Source organism: Mustela erminea, chromosome 6 (genome assembly GCF_009829155.1).
Source record: "Mustela erminea isolate mMusErm1 chromosome 6, mMusErm1.Pri, whole genome shotgun sequence".
Classification (NCBI taxonomy): Eukaryota; Metazoa; Chordata; class Mammalia; order Carnivora; family Mustelidae; genus Mustela; species Mustela erminea.
The window spans coordinates 15,615,257-15,636,064 of NC_045619.1; the positions used below are offsets into that span (position 1 = coordinate 15,615,257).

Below are 20,808 nucleotides of genomic sequence, written 5' to 3' on the forward strand. Positions count from 1 at the left end.
TGGAGAGCTAAGGGGACAGCAGTCACAGGATAGATGGAAGTTGGGCTTCTGAAGGACTGAATGGAATAGCACCTTCCCCTGAGCCCACCAAACTACCCCCTGCTTTGAACTATAATTTGAGAAATGTGGGTCTGTGAGGCCACTGAGATGTGGAGCTATTTGCTCAACAGCTCATCTACATGCACCAGTAAAGGCTGACTTCACATGCTTATGACCTTCCTTGAATTATGGTGTTATTGTCAGAGGCAATGCTAGATTGGGTGGGCTCACACATGTTTTACATTCAAATTTTAAGGACCTCATAAATGTACATGATGGTGGATTTTTTTTTTTTTCTCTGTCTGTTCTTCAACAAACCTTGTCCATTTGGAAGACATCTCTAGCTGGGTGACCTTGATGGGACCATGGGAGTCTAAGGGTCAGCTACTTCCTCATTCCATCCCCTGCAAATAAGAGCTTGGGCTTTTGGCCTAGATTCTTCTGCTTGTTGACACCTGGGACTTTAAATCTTGAACAAATGAGGCAAAGAAACAAGGACAGTCAAGAAATCAATCTCTGGGGCACCTGGGTGGCTCAGTGGGTTAAGCCACTGCCTTCGGCTCAGGTCATGATCTCAGGGTCCTGGGATCGAGTCCCGCATGGGGCTCTCTGCTCAGCGGGGAGCCTGCTTCCTCCTCTCTCTCTCTGCCTGCCTCTCTGCCTACTTGTAATCTCTCTCTGTCAAATAAATAAATAAATCTTAAAAAAAAAAAAAAAAAGAAATCAATCTCTGAAGCCATAGACTGAATCCAGCTTGGCTAGAGTCCTGCAGCTTGCATTGCCCTGGTTCCTATCCATTTTCTAAGCCTGATTCTCCAGATTAAGAAGATTCTGTGAGGTACTTAATAGCTATGCAATAATCTCCCTTTATGCTTCAGTTGGATTGGGTCCATTTCTCTTCCTTATACCATGTGTTCATATACTTCCATATACTATGGGAGTGCATGTATGTGTACACACTCCACACAGAGGAATATTCCAGCACCAACAGCAAGTGTTCTTTGCTGGGGTAATCTTGCCAAAACATAATTTCCAGATATGTAATTTCCAAAACATAACCCTCTCATGTTTCAAAAGATTCAGATTCTTTATCTATTTCAGGACAAGACCCATAAATTTTAGCATAACATTCCAGAACCTTTTTACCTCTCTCATTTCGCTTCCCCTCACTTTTACTTTTCTACTAGGTGCTGGTCCTTGGCTTGCCATTTCTCCACACCACTGTACTCACCATGCACTTGGTCTATCGTGTCTTCCCCCTTCTTAGCCCTTGGCTACTCCTGCCTATCCCTCCTGTTGTAGCTCAAGAATGATCTCCATGAAATAGAATTTGATGGTATTACCTCTAGAACTACGTGTACTTGTTTTATGCCCTGTACTATACTTTGCTGTGATTGTTTACAAGTTTGTCCTTCTTACTAGGTTATAAGCTTCTTGAGGACAGTGTCTGTCTAGTCACTGTATATCACAAAATGTAGGATACCTCTGGGGGTACAGTATATGCTTAATAGGTATTTGTTGACTGACTGACTAAGTGAGTGACCACGACCTAATCTCTTTAAGGCTCTGACAATCACCAGAAGAATCATTCTAGAGCAACTGAAATAAAGACTGTACAATATCCCAGCCCCAAGTTACCCAATGGTGGTTTGAAAACAAAGAGACACTGGCTATCTTGAAATAATTTTTAATGTTTTAAAATTTAACTAGTGCACACAATACATGTTTTAGCAGAAGAATGAAAATGTGTGTAGGGTGTTTAATAAAACTGACATTACAAAAACAAGACCACATTAAGAAAACCTCAAAAGGAGAAGTAAACATTTAAGTAAAACCAAAAAACAAAAACAAAAAAACCCCACAAAACAAAACCCAAAACAACATGCTAAAGGATATGCTTTTAAAAGCCTAATAAATGTAGTTGCCTAAATCCAGACTTGAGACATTGAGATTTACTTTGGGACTTAAAAAAGGAAAAATAAAGCAGCAGAATGCCCTTCATTTTCAATGCACTTTAAAAAAAAAAAAAAAGTCTGTACATTGTTTTCCTGCTGGCAATTGCAGTATAATCAAGTATGTGAGAATACCAGCTGGATTCCAATCTGATGATAAAAAAAGCACACCACCTGGTCTTCCTGTTAAGTTTACAGTTTACCTCAGAAAGCAACAAGAAGTCATACTGCCTATTACTTTTCCTTGTCAGACCTTCCCTGCCACCCATACTTCAAAGAGAACACAGCTGAAAACTACTTCAACTTAAGAAAAAATGAAAACAAAAATCTTCAGCACCTTATAGTTTCTAAGCACAGAACAACATGGGCAGAAGGGAAATACAGGAAGAGAGGGTAGCAAATGGGTAAGACCCAGAGTGATGTGCTCTTCAGGAAAAGTCTACTTATACACAGCTACTCAGACGGATAGAATGGCTGATTTATACATTGGTCATTGTGAGGAAAAAAAAAAAAAACCACTTACAAAATTTCCTCAACTTTTGGCAGATCCCTCCAAAATGTAAAGATTGGAGATAACTTATTCACACAATCATTTCCTTGAACTTTATCAAATAATCAAGTAGCACCATAATGGTGGAAGTCATAGTGAGGAAAAGGAGGTAAAGAAGAAAGGAAGATTTCTTCTTATGTCTTACTCATTCTTCCCCACCAGACTACGAAGATCCAATGAGTCCTTTGAGAACAAAATAATCAAAATGTGTTTTATGGGAATAAAGTACTTTCTAGACGGAGTCTGCCCAGACTATAGTGCTTCCCTTAACATTTCAAAACAAGTATGTAATTCCAGGACAAGCAGATTTCTCTAAAATCCCAATGACAACTAGGGCCAACTTGGCCAAGTTTTGCTCTAATGCACAAGAATGTCAAATGATAATGATATTTAGAAGAGCATCTTGGTCACAGTGGGGTAAAATTTAATCAGCACAGGAGGCATTTGCTAGCAAGTTATATGGTCTTTAAAAATCCAAAGCTCAACTATTTCTTTTTCAGATGTGAACTTCACTGAGAATGGGGGTCTCCTGGAGATTTGGTTTTATTGTTAACTTCCCTTCTTATTACACATAAATCAATTCAAACCACTCCTGCCTTATGTAAAAATATCAAAATCTTATATAAACCTTATCAACGGGCCTGAGAAATGCAAGGACATTCACTAAGATATTTGTGCAAAAATTTTTTCTCTCAGAGAGTAGGATAAGTTGCAGACAGAGAAAACTAACTTCTAGAATAACATTTTACAAGGGATTTTTTTTTTCTGTTTTCACTAAATGAACAATAGAAGTTTTATCTAAAATTTGTACATAGCTTTAAAATATTTTTAATAAATTTAAGTTCTAGACAAATACTGACAATTGGTAATATAAAATGTGATTTGGTACATTTGTGGAATTTGAAGACTTACCATGTAAGTTTTTGTTACACATTAATAATATTTCATTGTACATTTCAAAAATTACAAATACAAAACAATTATGCTTACTTCACGTCATTTATTCAGAACATCATCCCCTTAGTTATTCTCATGACTTCCAACCTTTTAAGAAGTTGTACCAAAACTAAAGATCATTAGATTTGATATTGACAAGTGAGGAAAAACAACTCCTTAAGGTTGGATGAATAAGCCATATATGAATGCTGAAGAAAACATTTATAGGTATTATATAGGTAATATAATCAATTACGAATTGCCTTCTGTCCATTAAAAACATCTTTTTTGAACTTGAAAATGATGCATGAATAGGTTCTATACGAAGTGCATATTTTCTGCAATGCTAATATTACTGGATTACACAATTCAGGCCAACACTGCACCACGAACAGGACTGAGAAGGTGCCGCATCTGTCATGCCACTGGCGGAAACAGACTGGGTACCAAAGTGCTGGATTTCCAACCTCAAATCCAATGTCAGTTCCTCTTTAGTTGGAAGATGAAGCATCTGCCTTTCCCACGGCTTCCTCACCGAAGAGCAGCTTTCGAAGTATATTTGCATAAAATGGTCCATACACTTGTCTGTTGAGATTCACAATGTTTGCATATTGAGAGCCCAGGGCTTCTAGCTCCTGCTGAATGACAGCAAGGCCTCCTGGGACGGGAGGCATGCATTTTTGAGGACTTGGAAGACAAAGTAGACTTTTCATGTAGAGTTGGGTTCGTTTATCTGGGGAAAAAGAGGATATCTTTAGCTGTCCCATTATTAAAGAATCTTATTTTAAAAAGTAAATGAAAATAGTAATTATGGTAGGTGAACTGCAGTAATATTCCCAGTTCTTTGCCCTCCCAGTACCCACGTCCTCTATGAGGTAGCTTTGTAGCTTTTCCCATCAAAGGCTGGAGACTATTTCCCCATATCTTGAACAGGGGCTGGCCTTATGGCTTGTTTTGGCTGACACAGAATGTGCCAGAAGTGCTGGTAGGCTAGTTGCATGCAGAGGCTCCAAGCGCCATGGTTCACATCTGCTCTCTACCCACCACTGCACGTGAACAAGCCTGGGCTGGAGGAGAGACCACATTGAGGGAATCCGAGCTGTTCCATTCGAGGCCAGCTTAGACCAACTGACAGCCAACAAGACTGTAAACACTTGAGAGTCCAGGCAAGACCAGCAGAGCTGCCTACCCAAGCCACAGTTGACTACATACGCATGTGTGAGTCCAGCAAGACCAGATGAACTACCCAGGTGCCTCACAGACTTGTGAACAACACTAATTATCTGTGGGGGTTAAGCTGTGGAGTTTGAGGTACCTTGTTACACAGCAATGGCTAAGTGACACACACACACACACACACACACACACACACACACACAAAATGTAGAGCACTTTTGTAGTAGGACAGGGGCTCTTTTATAAAAACTTAATACTTACTGTCCGTGATTTAGTTAGGTACATGAAAGCTGAGTCTGTAAACTGGCACTGCTAGTTTGGCCCCATACAATGTTTTGTTTTTGTTTTTGTCTTTTTAAGAAATAGAAATTCTTTAAAATCAGGGGATTTCACATAGAAATCCAAATTTCCGGTTCCTCTCGAAAAATCTAGAGATGTAAACCTGGGGGCCCTAAATTATCACATGACCAGGGTGACCACACATCCAGGTTTTCCCCTTTTGGGCTAACATAATGAACAAGAATGGTCTCAAAAGTGTCTTGGTTTGGACAAAAAATTATACAGTGACCCTGATGAGGGAGCACGAGTCTGGCTGAAGACAAAGCAAAAGCTAGCGCCTTGCACCCCCCCCTCCATCCACTCCCCCTCAGTCATACGTGTAGCATCCCTCAGGCAGCCCTGACTGCCCTGAACAATAAGCAAATAGTTAACCTGCAGAGCTCACAATCCTGCTAGACAGGAGTCTCCCTTGGCTTACAAATGTCCTAAATCTCACTAACAAAGACGATTGATAGCAGGATTGTGACATCCCATCAAAAAAAGTCTCCCAACTATCTTAATGTTAATGGCTGGTCTAAAGACAACATTGATCAAGCCTCAAGGGCAAGGCCTCCGGTAGGCCCTCTTTAGCATATGAAAACTCCGTTGAAATCTCCCTTCCCCTCACCTTCCCCCAACCACAGGGTAACCTGCCACCCCTCATAACCCAGGGCAGCAGCTCTTTCTGCCCACGGGTCCTGTCCCCGTGCTTTAATAAACCACCATTTTGCACCAAGGATGTCTCAAGAACTCTTTCTTGGTCATCGGCTCTGGACCTCAGCCCACCGAACCTCACCTAGGTTCTAGAACTTCATCAACCCCACCAGCGGCCAACAATCTGGAGGCACTGAGGAGGGGCTGCCCCAGCTGGCACTCCCGCTGGCCATCTTCTCCATTCTCCTACTTCTTTGCTTCAGCGCATCTGCATGTGAAGGAGCTTTGCAAGAGGATGCAAATGCTTAAGTCGGTGCACCAGCAGCAACAACAACACCTGACAAATAGTACCAGACCAGGCCTGCTACCAGCCACACAGCCCCAAGGACTTCTTTTGGCTTTGGAAACGTAAACTTCACAAAGAAAAATTCACTAAAGAGAACACAGTCCATAGGATATGGACCATGATGACATTAATGAAACTCTTGTCTCCAAACTCTTCTCCCAAAAGTCACACAGCCAGGTCTGACCTAGAATTCTAAGTTCCCAATGTCACAGGTCTTGTCTTGGCCAGAACTGTTTTCTCTTACTAGACAACCCTTCCCTCTCATCTCCTCTCTGCCCAAAGTCCAAAACATCCTTCAGTGCTGAGCCTAAAGTTACTTCCTTTCTGTGACTTTCCCTAACACCCGCCAGACAATCATGCTATACTTTGGTTACTTGGTAACATATATATGCCTCTCTCCCTTCTTAGATGGAAAGCTGCCCAAGGGTTAGGGCTGTGTCTTTTCTTATCTTTATATCCCTGGTCTGGCACGTGGCAGGCACATCACAGATGCTGACAGAACTAAAGTGAGAATGGAATGAAAAAGCTCTGTAAAAGTGAGTACATCCCACTGAAAACAACAGAGTCAAGGAGGAACAGGGTGGGCAGCCAAAGAGGACTTGATGTCACCCATGATTTGTCAACAAGAACAAATCATTCGTGTATGTATCACTTAAGACAACTGAAAATTACTTAAAAAAAAAAAAAAAAAACAGCTACAAGCATGCAAATAATCCACATAGCAGGTAATCTAGAAATAACTGTTCCCTAGTTATCATATGCATTTGAAGAAAGCCGGTTTGAAAGAAACCTTTTCTAGTTATCTTTTCAAAAGGCTAAAAACATAGTGGGAGTTGTAATCCTATTATAAATAAACAGCACTTCAAGAACAAAAGGTGGCAGGGGTTGCCTGAGTGGCTCAGTTGGTTAAGTGTCTGCCTGGTGTCCTGGGATTGAGCCCCGTGTCAGCCTCCGTGCTCAGCTGGGAGTCTCTTTCCCCTCTCCCCAACACCCTTCCCCAGCTTGTGCCCAATCTCTCTCTCTCAGATAAATAAATAAAATATTAAAAAAAAAAAAAAAGACCAAAAAGAGGCAGACTATGGGTACCACAAACAGGAAAGGAAAAACCAAGGCTAACTGGTCCTTCTTATGTTCCTGGGCTCCTCTGAGTGCTTAATTTACTCCAACCCTGCTTCAAGCAGAAAATTAGGAGTCAACTGTGTACTACATTTCCCGTTAGACTGGTTGCCTGATGCTCGGGAGCCCAGGTCTGCCTGCTTTCATCACAGATATGGTCCCAACACCATCCTGAAAGATTGTTTAAAGAAAGAAACTCTTTCAAAACTGTTATTATGCTGACAAGTATTTCTGTCTCCTCTGCAGACAAGTCAGTTTTTAGGCCAAGAATAAAATGACAGAAGCGTTTGTCCACTTAGGAGCGGCCAAACTGAGTCCCTGCCAAAGGCGTGCCCTTGGCTTCCAGAGTCGAAGGAGAGCTGCTCAAATGAGTCATTTTAGTTTCTAGGCAACGGTACTTTGAATGAGGTTAAAAATGCTTTCAGTCTGCAAAATAGCAGGAGGGTTGGACTGGGGATAGCTGGGTTTAAAAAAAAAAAAAAAAAAGTGCTTTACTGGATTTTAAGAGGCTACCCTGGAATGGGGCACCCCAGCTCCCTCCCTTCTGAAATTGCAAGTGCTTCCCTTATCTAAAGCAAGGGCACAGAGGACACATGGACACTCGGGCCACCATGCCAACCAACAGCAGGGCTCCAGTTCTGACTACCGGGCCCAGCCGGAGTAGATAAGAATATGAATTCTAGAGTCAGACTGGCTCATTGAGAGTCCCTAGTCTGAAGCCAGACGGTTATGTGAGGTACTCACCCTGTGTAAGTCTATGACACGCTCACCCCTTGCACAAATACAGTTGATTCCTGAATAATTGGAGGCGAGGGGCACAGACCCCTCCCGTGCAGTCAAAAACTTACATATAACTTTTGACTCCCCAAAAGCCTATTAATGGCCTACTATTGACCAGAAGCCTTCTTGATAACATTAACAGTTCATTAACACATATTTTGTATATGTATTATATACATTATACTTATAATAAAATAAGCTAGAGAATAGAAAATGTTACTAAGACTATCATAAGGAAGAGAAAATACATTTACAGTACTATATCAAGGGAAATCTGCATATAAGGGGACGTGTGCAGTTCAAACACGTTTTGTTCAAGGGTCAACTGTATTTATTAAATGCCATCTGTGGGTCCAGCCTGGTTCAGGGACATAGCAGGCAACAGACATGCATTCCATCCTCATGAGGCCAGTATACTCATGGGGCTAGTGGTATACGGCAGAGACTGCAGAGAGTCTGCCCCTTCTCCTCCCAGGGATGGGCTGTTCTGCTGGAGACCAAGGCCATGAGGACACACAGGAATCAGCAGTAAAGGCATACAGGGAAAGCCTCAGCCCTGTGTTTGTCATTGTCATTCAGGGTCATCTCTTGGTAGCCCACAGTACTGCTACCAACACTACTCCTTTCTGGGAATGGTTTAAAATCTTGAGCTTTTAGTGGCCTAGATCTCCAGCATTCCATGTCCCCAGGGTTAGGAATGAGAGACCTATGTGAGAGCCTCAAAAAAAATGATGACAAGTATTTATACTCTTAGGGAAGTTAGCGTTGTACTTTGAAAACTTGCAGATTAGTCCACAGTTCCAATTCTACGCTCTTTTCCTCCTTCTGGTCTTTATTCCTCACTCTCTGTAGTACACACTTGCTTTGTGCCCCATGTCACCTTCTCCGCCTTCTTCTGGCCAAAGCACCCAATTTGGTCTGGGCCAAATCTTCTCTTCCCTACTCTCAGACTAGGTGTTGCAGGGAAAGTTGGCTCACCCTGACTCCAAGAACTGAACACACGTCTCAAGCTCTGGTTCCTTCCCCTCTGGCCACCTTGACCGATTCAAGAATGTGACTTGACCTGCAGTCATGCTGGCTGAAGCTGATAAGGCTCTATTCTGGGGTCATTATTTGGGCTAAGAGTGAAGCCAACACCTTGTTTTTCACTTGACTTCAATATAGAAAGATACGGTCTGGAGCTGAAGCTTGTCTTGCCACGATGGAAAGAGTCTATCTGTGAAAACAGCCAGCCCAAAGGAAGGCAGTGCTGAGGGAGGAGGTGGGGAAATTAGTATCAGTGACACGGTCTGCGCTCTGACTCAGTCATATAGGAGACAGCCCTGCTCTGCTCTTGTTGGTTACATGAGAAAATGCACTTCCTTTTTGCTTACACTAGTTCAGTTCTATCACAAGTATTAGAAAGAATCCTAACTGATGCATTCTCCATTTTCCCAACTCACCAACACAACTTGACACGGAGACAGACACTTGCCTAGGGATTAAGTACAAAGAGGAAAAAAAAAAAAAGCCCACCATCATGCCCCCCAGTTCCACAGCCTCTTTGCTCATTGTCTCTTTGAGCCTGGCCAAGAAAGAGGCCTCAGCTTACTTAGCCTAGCTCACAGCAGAACTGGTATCACTGCCAGCTGGTTTGGATTGTTGCATAGATCTAGGATTTTAACATATTGGTAGCACTATGGTATTTTCTTCATAAAAATCTATTGGCTGGGTAGTAAGACAGAAAGCCCTGGAATATTCCCCCACAGTTACATATACACACAGAAGCAGCAGTGAGTCCCAAACCTTTGAAAGTACAATTTGTTTCTTTATATTTTCAGTATTTATTCTCCAAAAGGAGTAGGTAATCTATTTAAGACAAAAAAAAAAAATGTAACTGACACTTGACATGTCAAAACCAGCAAGTTAAAAGCAAATTGCAATTGAAGCAGAAACCAATGAAAACATGAGGACCCACCAATCAAGGACCAGATAGGATTGCCCTCCATTTCGATGCTTGAAAATTGGCCTATGAGATTAGCTTGGACCTCAGCATTCAAAATGGATAAACCTCTCTCCGCCAGGGCCTTGTTAATCTCAACACAAGTCTGAGCACCAATAGAACTCAGGATTTCCTTCAAGTTAGTGGTCCTTAAAAAAGCATAAAACAAAATTACATCAGGAATAGGTTTTTTTATTCAGCAGTTTTTAAACATTTTTTAATACATCAACTTAGTTCAAATGTCTGTCACTTTTCATTTACACAGACAGTAAGTACCTCTATTAGCATGAACTTAGAATATAGTAACTTCTCCCAGGTACCACCCCTTATGTGTAGCAGATTTTTAAATGCTTAAAACCATTCAATTCTGTAGGTGCTGTTTAGTTAGAAAAGCAGAGTCAGAAAAGGTGGTCCCTGAAAATAAGTCTGCAACCCCAATTTCCTGCAGGACCATCAGAAAGGAAAAGAAAATACCTATTTACTTCTTAAAACAAACCCTTTGGTCTGAGCAGATTTATTCATAGATTTTTGTTGTTGTTGTTAAATCTTTATTTACAGAATGAAGAATCAATTCCTTTACCCATGCCCAAACAGTGAATGTATAAAACCAATCAAAACCAAGAAATGAAGGGGGCGCCTGGGTGGCTCAGTCAGTTAAGTGGCCAACTCTTGATTTTGGCTCAGGTCACATCCCAAGGTCCTGGGATCAAGCCCTGTATTGGGCTTGTATTGGGAATCTGCTTGAGGTTCTCTCCTTCCTTTCTCACTCTGTTCCTCCCCCCACTTATGATCTCTCTCTCTCTCTCTCCCCCTAAAATAAACAAATAAATCTTAAAAAAAAAAAAAACCAAACACAAGAAATGAACCTATTTAGAGGTTAATACCATAATGACAAATTACCTAAAATTCTTGACCTATCATGATCAAAGATAATCTCCTTCCTATTGTTACTTTCAAGTACCAAAGCAAAAATCCCAGAAAACCATAAAAAGTAACTGGCAATGGGTTATTTAAGAGGTAAGAAAAAAGAGGCAATTAGAAAGGGCATGTGTTGGGTCCACACTACTGGGGAACGATGATTGCAAACAGCCTCTCACTGTCCAGAAATGGTCTTTAATATAACTTTGTGCAAAATGGGAATTAAAGGATGAGAGAACAGGGGTGGGCAGGCATGAGGAATTAAAACGATAAGGCAATTGGAGAGGCAGAACTTCTATAAAGATGACGATTTAACAACTAACTAGTTATTAAAGGTGAACATTTATCAAGCATCATGGGCCAAACACCTGTACTAAGTGCTTCACAATGGATCATCTTAAGTTCCCACATTGGTAAGTAGGCACAATTACCCCTTTTTTCAAGTGAGAAAATGAGGCTCAGAGTGATTAGGGAACTTGTCGAAGGGTACCTAACCAGGCAATAGCACACCTGGGACTTAAACTGTGGTCTGTCAGACCTGAAGCTTGACTTCTCAATAACCACTTTGCTATATGCTTTATATGAATACTTAAAACAGCTCTGTGGGTTCTCTAAAGGCTTAATAAAAAAATTTCTAGAAAGTAATAGTTACCCTGTGTGGGGAGATGCTAAGGTAAGACCAGCTGCAAACCTAGAGAAGGTTTCTTTTCGTTATAGGTCTTGTGTCCCGGAATGTGAAGTAAATGAGCCTGGATGACTCGCACAAACATGGTAGGAAGGGGAGGGCCTTGACACAGTCGGACCAGACCTCAGCCCTTGATTTCCCTTTTTTCTCGCTGTGCAGCCCAAGGTAAATCCTATTCTCTCTCTGAAAACTTTGGATGCTGTAATCACGCAGGCTCCTTTTGGCTCTTAATATTCTAGGATTTTATCAAGTAATCTTATGTGCTTTCTGGGTAATGGGGAGGAGGATGGAGGGAGAGAGGCATCTCCCTTCAAAGACAGGAATGAACAATGGAAGGCCTTAAAAACACCTTAAAGGGGAACCAGCAAGAGAAGCTGACCCATGTAAGACCAATGAAAACATCTGGTCATTGACTAAGATTAGGAATTTTCTGACTTGGACAGGATTCACAATAGGATGATCCAAATGAGATCCAAGGTCTGATCCTGGGCAATGAATTTAGCAAAAAACAAGACCTTCACTGGACTTGTGCAATATCTCTGAAGGACAGGATGTCACTACTTCTACCAAAGAGTTCATAGCGGTCTGGATCAGAGAAGTTGGTAAACATTTCATTGCAGAAAAATGATGGAGTCAGAACAACTGAGTAGGAAGCCTCCCTGAGAGGGCCTTCTAAACCCTCGGCGTGGAATTCTGGGTTTTGTTTGCTTGTTCCACAGCACTGTCAAAGAAATGTGTCAAAGAAACTGTCAAAGAAGAGCTCTTAGACATGCCCATCCTAAGTGGAAATAGGACACTCACCCTGGCACTTGGCATGGAAAAGATCTCTCCCTTCTTATGAAAGGACATCTAAACCTTCAGAGATATTAAAAGAAATTCTAGAAAAAGAAGGTGTAAGATAAACTTCTCTAAAGTAGTCCTGAATACCACACCCAGACATCCAGGATTATTCATGATCTCTGAAACACACTCCGAGACTTAACACGAAGATGAGCACTTGGAAACACTTGGAACTTACTCTTTGTTCATGCCTTCAAGTAGAACAGCTGAAATCCTTTTTAACCTGTTTGCAAGCTCAGGGAGGCCTTCTGTAAGAGCACCCACCATGTTGTTGGTAATTAGGGACAGGCAGGCAATAATCTTCAATTGATTCAGCTTTTCTGTCAGTTCCTGAAGACGTGCTCCATCTGTGATGAGTGTCTAGCATGTTTATTTTAAATGTAAAAATAGAAAGGGAAGCTCAATACCATGAAAATATAAAACAAGCAATGTTACATCCAAACTCCCATTTCTGTCTGATTTCAGGAAAGTCATTAAACCACAGGCAACACTAGACAGACCAGCTGATGCATAGATAGAACTTGTGAATTAAAATATTGGAGAACTTGAGGGAAGGGAAAAAAAAAACCAACACTCACCTCTGGTAATTCTTTTTTCTGATAATCCCAATGTAACAGTTTTAAATAACTGTTATTTAGCACCAGTGTAGGACTCAGGCTTGGCTTAGAGCTATTTTCGGCCCCAGGAGTTAAAGCAGTCTCAGAAAGAGAAAGTAGTTCTTCATTTACAGATTCTTTTAACCATTCTGTAGTTTGATCAAGAGCACCTGAAAACAAAAAGGCCGTATGTTTGTCCTACAGCTCTTTGATCCCTTTTGTGCATTCTACATGACAACAGAGGTTAAGTGAGGGGCTGGGCATGAATGCTAAGACAGGCACACCCCTAAAGGAGCTTATAGTCCAGATGGGAAGCCAGAGCTGTAAACCAACAATTACGCAAAATAGAATAAATCCAAGAAGGTACAGTGGGAGTGGAGGGAGCAAACATTGCCCAAGACAGAGTCGAATAGGAAAAGCTCTGTAAGTGATGCCTAAAGATATAAAACAAATAGAGGACAGGACTGTCACTCCAGACCAGGTGAACAACCCATACAAAAACCCAGAACAGTGACAGAATACGGCACATTCTGGATGCTACAAGCATATCTGTATTGTCGGTCCATAAAGAACAAGGGAGAGTGGTAGCAGATGGCATCGGGTAGGTAAGCAGGAGCCAGCTCACACATGACCTTGAATTTTGGCAGAGAAGGTATTCAGACTAAAAGCATTGATTATTAAACATTTTTGGGTCCTGGGTCCCCCTGAGCATCTGATTAGAATTATGCCTTTCTCAAAATGCACATTCATGCTAATGTGCACAATTTATTTTACTTTTGATCCAGTTTTAAGGTTCCCCCCTAGAAACAATTTTGTTTTTTACACATTTCTTATAAAACTGTGTATTTGATAGAATTTATAAGGTGGAAATTGCTAAAAACAAAACAAAACAAAACAAAACACCACAAAACAAAACACACAGAATGAACACAGATGCAGATCTTTTTAAAAAGCACCAGAGAATGAAATAAAGAATAGTGACCCTGAAATTCTTCCTGAGACCCAGCACTCGAACCAGGGTAATCTGTGAGCAGCAATGTTTGCCACACAACAGCACCACCACCCGAGAATTTCACAACTTTGCTTCCCCTCAGTTGGCAAATGTTCTTGGTTTTTCTAGTTCTGTTCATAGAGATGTAAAAGACTTGAGGTCTTTTGTTTAAAGGACACCCAACAGAGAGAGAGAGAGAAAAAGAGAGAGAGGGGAAATCTTGGTGGATATAATTACAATGTAGCGTTAATAAGCATTTACACTGCAAGCTTAATCATTTACAGCTGACACATCTAAAACCCCATTTAGTTATCTCAAACAAAGCAACAATGTACCATAGTGGTTCTCAATCCTGGCTGATTTTACAATCACCTGGAGAGCTTTAAAAAGAAAAGAAAGATCTTGGGCACAGCTCTTGGAGATTCCAATTTAATCAGACTGAGATGGGGCTCAGGCAACTGTGTGTAAATACCCCAGGTGATTCTAGCTTGAAGCCAGAATTGAGTACGACTGGTAAAGCAGAAAGAGCACAAGCTCAGAATGAAACACCAGCTTTCCTCTAAGGAATCTACCTGCTGAGATGTTACTCCCACCAGCTAGTACACTGATGGCTCTATGTGGCTCCAAAACCAAGGTCAACCCCATGAGATACAAGTACTGTCAATTTTTCATGTAGGCAGTAAGTCTCTTCATTCACTCACTTATTCAATGACAACGGAGCACTTAATGTACCCTAGGTGCTATACCAAGTGCTAAGGATTCATAGATGAGTAAACCTGTTTTGTGCACTCAAGAAGCTCTTAGTCTACTGTTCTTGTAGTAGAACAGGCAATGGCTTTACAGGAGCATTACCTAAGAATTTCCTAGGAACTGTGAAGGCCCAGGAGAACTGCACTTGAATTTACTCTCCACCAATACACGCTTCTGGTTTCCTGCTAGGGAGGCTTGGCCTCACCCCCCCTGAAACTACCTTTGGTTCTCTAAATCTAAATCCTGCCAGTCTTTACTGGCCTAGCTTAAGTCTCTCTTCCTGTGGGAAGCCTTTCTTGATTGTACCGACCCATCCCTGCTCTCCCTTCTCAAAGAACCCACCTTTGAATTTTTGATCTGGCTGTCATTTCTCTTGCGCAGCTTAACTAAAAAACAGCTTCTTTATTTTTTTAAAAAAAATTATTATTAAATATTTTATGTACGTTCATCTCAATTTCATCTCATTCACTGAAGAGCCCAATCAATGATCTTTATTTTTTATTTCTCTTTCCTTTGACTTAATTCATAGCATCACATGATAGGTATGTGAAATGTGGCTTTGTTTTGGCAGCCACGTTTGCTTTGGAAAATACTCAGATTATCTTTCTAGTGGTACTTGACACATATTGGGTGCTCTAAAAGCCTTTGCTCTCCTGGGGGCACCTGGGTGACTCAGTCAGTTCAGCATCTGCCTTAGGCTCAGGTCATTATCATAGGGTCCTAGGATTGAGTCCTGCATTGGGCTCCCTGGTCAGCGGAGAGTCTTTCTCTTTCTCCCTCTCCCCCGCTTATGCTCTCTCACATGCTCTCTCTCTCTCTCTCTTTTTTTCAAATAAATAAATAAATAATGGCAATAAATAAATAAATAAAAGCTTCTGCTCTCTGTGTCTGGCATGAGTGACCTGGTAGGTTTCCAATTTAACTCACCATCTCTGGAAGTAAACATCAACTTAAAGAATTGCTCAAATAGTCGTCTTCAGACTGACAGACGGATTGGTCCCACAGGCCCACCACTACCTTTCCCTCCCCACTGTAAAACATTTACTAATGTACACAGTACACGCAAATCAAGACAAAGTGTTTTTTGTAAAGTCTTTTACAAAGCAGAGAAGGGAAGACTTCTCACTCATTTTTATGAGGCCAGCTTTGCCCTGATACCAAACCCAGACAAACACATTACAAGAAAATTACAAAACGATCTCTTTCCAAAAATACAGATGCAAAAATCCTTAAGGAAGCATTAGCAAGGTAAAGTATTAGCAAGATAAAATAATACACTATGACCAAGGAGGAGTGGGATAAACATTTCAGGACTGCAAGGTTGCTTTAATTAGAACAACATCCATCACAGTAATTTAGCACATTAGCACAATAAAGGAGAAAAAAAGATCCCATCCCATCATTAGATACAGAAAAAGCATGTGCCCAAATTTAACATGTGATCCATTTAGATAAAAACTCTGGGCAAACCAGAAACAGATCTTCCTCAACACAGAAAAGGACATCTATGAGAAGTTGCAGCCAACACCATACTTAATGGTTGAATTATGAATATTCCTCCCCTAGAAAGGCAAGGATGCCTTCTCTCATGACTGCTATTGAACATTTGATTGGATGTCCTCGTTAGTGCAATAAAGCAAGAAAAAGAAATAAAAGGCACATAGATTTAAAAAGAAGAAGTAAAACTGTTTATTTGTAGGCAAAATGATTGTATATATAGAAAAACTGAAGGAATATTCCAAAAACCTCCTAGCATTAATAAGTTAATATCTTAGGAAGTTCTCAGGATGTAAAATCAATATTCAAAAATTGATTGTATTTCTATATACTAGAAAATAAAAATTTTACAAAATACCACTTATAACAGCATCAAAGAACATTAAATAAATGAGATTAAATTGAACAAAATCAGAATAGAACTGGAGGGGTACCTAGTGACACAGTTGGTTGAGCATCAGACTCTTGGTTTTGGCTCAGGTCATGGTCTCAGGGTTGTGAGATCAAGCTTCACATCAGGCTCCCCACTTGGCATAGATAGAGTCTGCTTAAGTTTCTCTCTCCCTCTCCTTTGGCCCACCCCACCTCAAATAAACAAATCTTAGAGGGAAAAAAAAGTACAAGACTGGTACACCAAAACTAAAACATACTGCTGAAATAAATTAGACTTGAGATCTCCAGTTCACAAATTAGTAGACTTATTAATGTGAAGATGTCAAATCCACATAATTCCAATCACCAACCCAGTTGGCTCTTCTGCAGAAACTGATAAACTAATTAAAAATGGATGTGGAAATTCAAAGGACCTAACAAAGACAAAACAATTTTGAAAAAGAAGAACAAAAATGGAAGACAAACACTACCTGATTTCAAGACTTGGCCTCAATAATCAGGACTGTGTGGTATTTAGTGAAGGAAGACATACAGATCATAGGATAGAATAGAATCCAATTTAAAAAATGAAGTAGTAGTATGAGCTATAACACGGGTAAATCTTGAACATATTATACTAATTGGAAGAAGAGACACAAAAAGCCACACACTACACGATTTGATTTACATGAAATGTCCATAATTGGCAAATCCATAAAAACAGAAAGTAGACCAGGGGTTATCAAAAGCTAAAGGAAGGGAAGACTAGGGAGATACTGGTAGTGGGTATGGGGTTTCTTTTAAAGGTGATGAAAATATTCTGGAATTAAATACTGATGATGGTTATATAACCTTATGAATATACTAAAAACCACTGAATTATAAACTTTTAAAAATTAATGTTGTGGAATATAAATATTTCAATTACAAAGAAAATAATAAAGAGGTCAGAAATAGATTCACAAATGTATCATTGATTGATTTTCAATAAAGATGCCAAAGCAGTTCAATAGAGAAAAGGTAATCTTTTTGAACAAATGGTGCTAGAACTGGATACACATATGGAAAAATGTGAACCTTGAAATATATTATCTTGAAATGTTTCCTAAGCTTAAAACTATAAAAATGTCTAGAAGAGGGCGCCTGGGTGGCTCAGTGGGTTAAGCCGCTGCCTTCGGCTCAGGTCATGATCTCGGGGTCCAGGGATCGAGTCCCGCATCGGGCTCTCTGCTCGGCAGGGAGCCTGCTTCCCTCTCTCTCTCTCTGCCTGCCTCTCCATCTACTTGTGATTTCTCTCTGTCAAATAAATAAATAAAATCTTTAAAAAAAAAAAATGTCTAGAAGAAAACATTCAAAAAATTCTTCATGACCTTGGGATATGCAAAGATTTTGTAGACACACCACTAAATGCACAAATAAAAGAAAAATTTTATGATTTGGTCTTCACCAAAATTAAAAATTTCTCTTCTTTAAAGGGTAGTATTAAGAAAATGAAAAAGGCAAGCCACAGATGGGGGAAATTTCATATAAAACTGACAAAGGATTTATTTCCAGAATATATTGAAAGTGCTTCAATTCAATAAAAAGATAGCCCAGTTTAAAAACAGGCAAAAGATTTGACTGGACACCACATTAGAAGATAAATGGCTATTTTACATATGAAAAGATGCCCAACATCATTCATCATCAAGTAAATGCATATAAAAACCACAGTGAAATACTACTTTCACACCCTCTATAAAAGGTAAAATTTAAAAGACCAATAATACCTTGCGTTGGTGAAAACGTAAAGCAGTTGGAACTCTCATATACTGATGGTGAGTATAAAATAGCACAACCACTTTGGAAAATAACTGCCAGCTTCTTATAAAGTTAACCATATACTTAACATAATGACCCAGTCATTCTACTCCTAGGTGTTAACCCAAGAGAAAAGAAAACATGTGCACACACAAATACTGATACATATGTGTTCGCAGCAGCTTTATACATAGTGGCCTAGAACTAGAAACAATGCCAATTTCCATCAATAGGTAAACAGACAAAGTATAGTGAACAGGTAACAATAGGTAAACAGACAAAGCATCATATAACAGGATGCTTTTCAGTAATACAAATTATTGATAAATACACAACACGGATGAATCTCAAAAACCTTATGTTGAGTAAAAGAGGTTGGACAAAAAAGTGACACACAGTGCTGCCTGGGTGGCTCAGCTGGTGAAGCAACTGCCTTTGGCTCAGGTCATGATCCCGGAGTCCCGGGATCGAGTCTCACATTGGGTACCCAGCTCCATGGGGAGTCTGCTTCTCCCTCTGACCTTCTCCCCTCTCATTCTCTCACTTTCTCTCTCTCAAATAAATAAATAAAATCTTAAAAAAAAAAAAAAAAGGGACACACAGCATGATTCCATTTAATATGAAGTTCTAACAGAGGCAAAGTTAATCTACAATGATGAAAATTTTATCAGTTTTTACCTCAATGGGGGAGTTTACTGCAAAGGGCAAGAAGGTTCTTTTTGGCGTGATAGAAATACTTTATATCTTATTTGTAGTAATAGTTACAGGAGCATATTCTTTTGTCAAAACTCATGAAACCACATACTTCAAGTGGGCACACTGTATTGCACAGATAGCGTATTTCAGTGAAGTTTAAAAAAGGGACATAGGTTACAGGTTGGCCAACTGAGTCACTGAATCTACTAGTAAGTGCAGGTTGAATTGCATAAAGCTTCATCAACACTAAACACAGACACACACGTGTGAAGATTTATATCACGTAAAAGCCACCGACTGTGCTATTTAGTGCTACAAATAGCAGACAGGGGGATGTCCTGTAAAATCTGCCAGTTTAGTGTGAATGAGTTTAGTAGTTGAGCCTTCCAAGATGAATGAATTAAAGGTATCCCCATATGGATTCTTCAAGGAACCCAATTCCCATCTCTGCTGATTTCTTGTATGGTACCTAAGCATGAAATCTGGTTCTTAAGTATGAACTCCGAATGACCTCTAAAAGGGCAACCACTCCACATCCTGGATCTGGGAAATGGCCTGTATAATTCTGAGCAGACAGTGCTCCTATAAACTAAGAGACTGCTGCAGAATTATGGGACTGGAAGACCCTGATGTTGTGCAAAGCTTTAGATGGCTCCCATTTTCAATCTTCTGGAAAAATATTCAGACTAAATTCTTCAATTTCCAGTTAGAAGAATATAGCTCCCTTTATCCATGACACCTGCTCTATTATACCTAGCAATACCTCATCTCCCTTCTTTTTCCTTCCTTCCTTCCTTCGTTTTCTTTCCAAGGCTCCTGCCCAACTTGAGGCCTGAACTCATGACACCGAGATCAAGATTCACATGCTGGAACCAGCCAAGCAGCCCTTGGTACTGCTTTGTTTGAGATACTGTTTTCCCTCCCTCCATGGTTTCTTTTGTAAATATCAGTTAAGAGGTCCCTGACCAGGCAAACCCCATGACCATGGGTCGGCCTAGCTGAGTCATATGCCCATCAAACTTTCCTGAGATCTGAATGGTGACTACAGTATTCAAGGATGGGCCATTTTAAAATACACATTAACTGTTCTGATGATGGAGCTAGGAACTTTTCCTTATTTTCCCTTCCCAGATTCCTGATGCTCTCCTGGTTTTCTGGCCTTGCTCAGGCTCAGGTATTTTGGCTTTTTTGGCGAACTGCCCCCATGCTTCCACTCATTTCCTTTTTTGCTAAATCACCCAGAGTTGGTTTCTGCTGCTTGAACTATAACCCAGCTGACATAACACAAAAGTGAAAAATCCAAAGGAAGCAGCCAAAGCAGCAGCTTGGTTCAGTCTCAACTTGGATGTAGGAGATTGGCTTCTAGTCCTAGCTCTACTACTTACTAGCTGTGTGACTCTCTGGTGTTTGGACAGGCCATTGCAAAGCATCAGTCTGCTCATCTTCACAATGTTCCATAAGTAGTTCTTAAATGTCCTGAGCACCAGGCAAAGAAAATGAAAATGCAGTTTGATGTGTTTTTGGAAAGTATTTATGTCCCACAAGATTTCTGAAAGAATCACATAAAATGAAGTTCTATGAGAACATTGTGTCTATCAGACACAAGATATTACCTAAATAAATAAAAACCTTCTCTTTCTGAGTATCTTAGAAATTACTTGCGCTCTGGCCCCTGAGGGGTAATCTGTTACTCTTTCCACAGGTAATTTAGTTGCTGGACCTGATGTGGTTATCCTGTTGATGTTCAGTACATGTATCCAATCATTGTATGAGGCTTTCTGGGGTGTACTTTAAAATCACACAATTAAATAAAAT

The 20,808-nt window shown here is 40.3% G+C and overlaps 1 protein-coding gene across 4 annotated transcripts in view; it reads right to left on the minus strand.

The window, feature by feature from the left end:
* Positions 1-1,710: 1,710 nt before the first annotated feature.
* The window catches only part of TCP11L2 (t-complex 11 like 2), a 41,795-nt gene continuing 22,697 nt past the window's right edge, over positions 1,711-20,808 (minus strand). For all 4 annotated transcript variants that reach the window (XM_032346513.1, XM_032346512.1, XM_032346511.1 and 1 more), the window contains exons 7-10: positions 12,870-13,057; positions 12,470-12,651; positions 9,825-9,997; positions 1,711-4,210 (exon numbers count right to left, since the gene is read on the minus strand). In XM_032346513.1, coding sequence (XP_032202404.1) covers positions 3,969-4,210; positions 9,825-9,997; positions 12,470-12,651; positions 12,870-13,057 — 785 coding nt within the window. In that variant the 3' untranslated portion in view covers positions 1,711-3,968. The remainder of the gene's footprint in view (positions 4,211-9,824; positions 9,998-12,469; positions 12,652-12,869; positions 13,058-20,808) is intronic.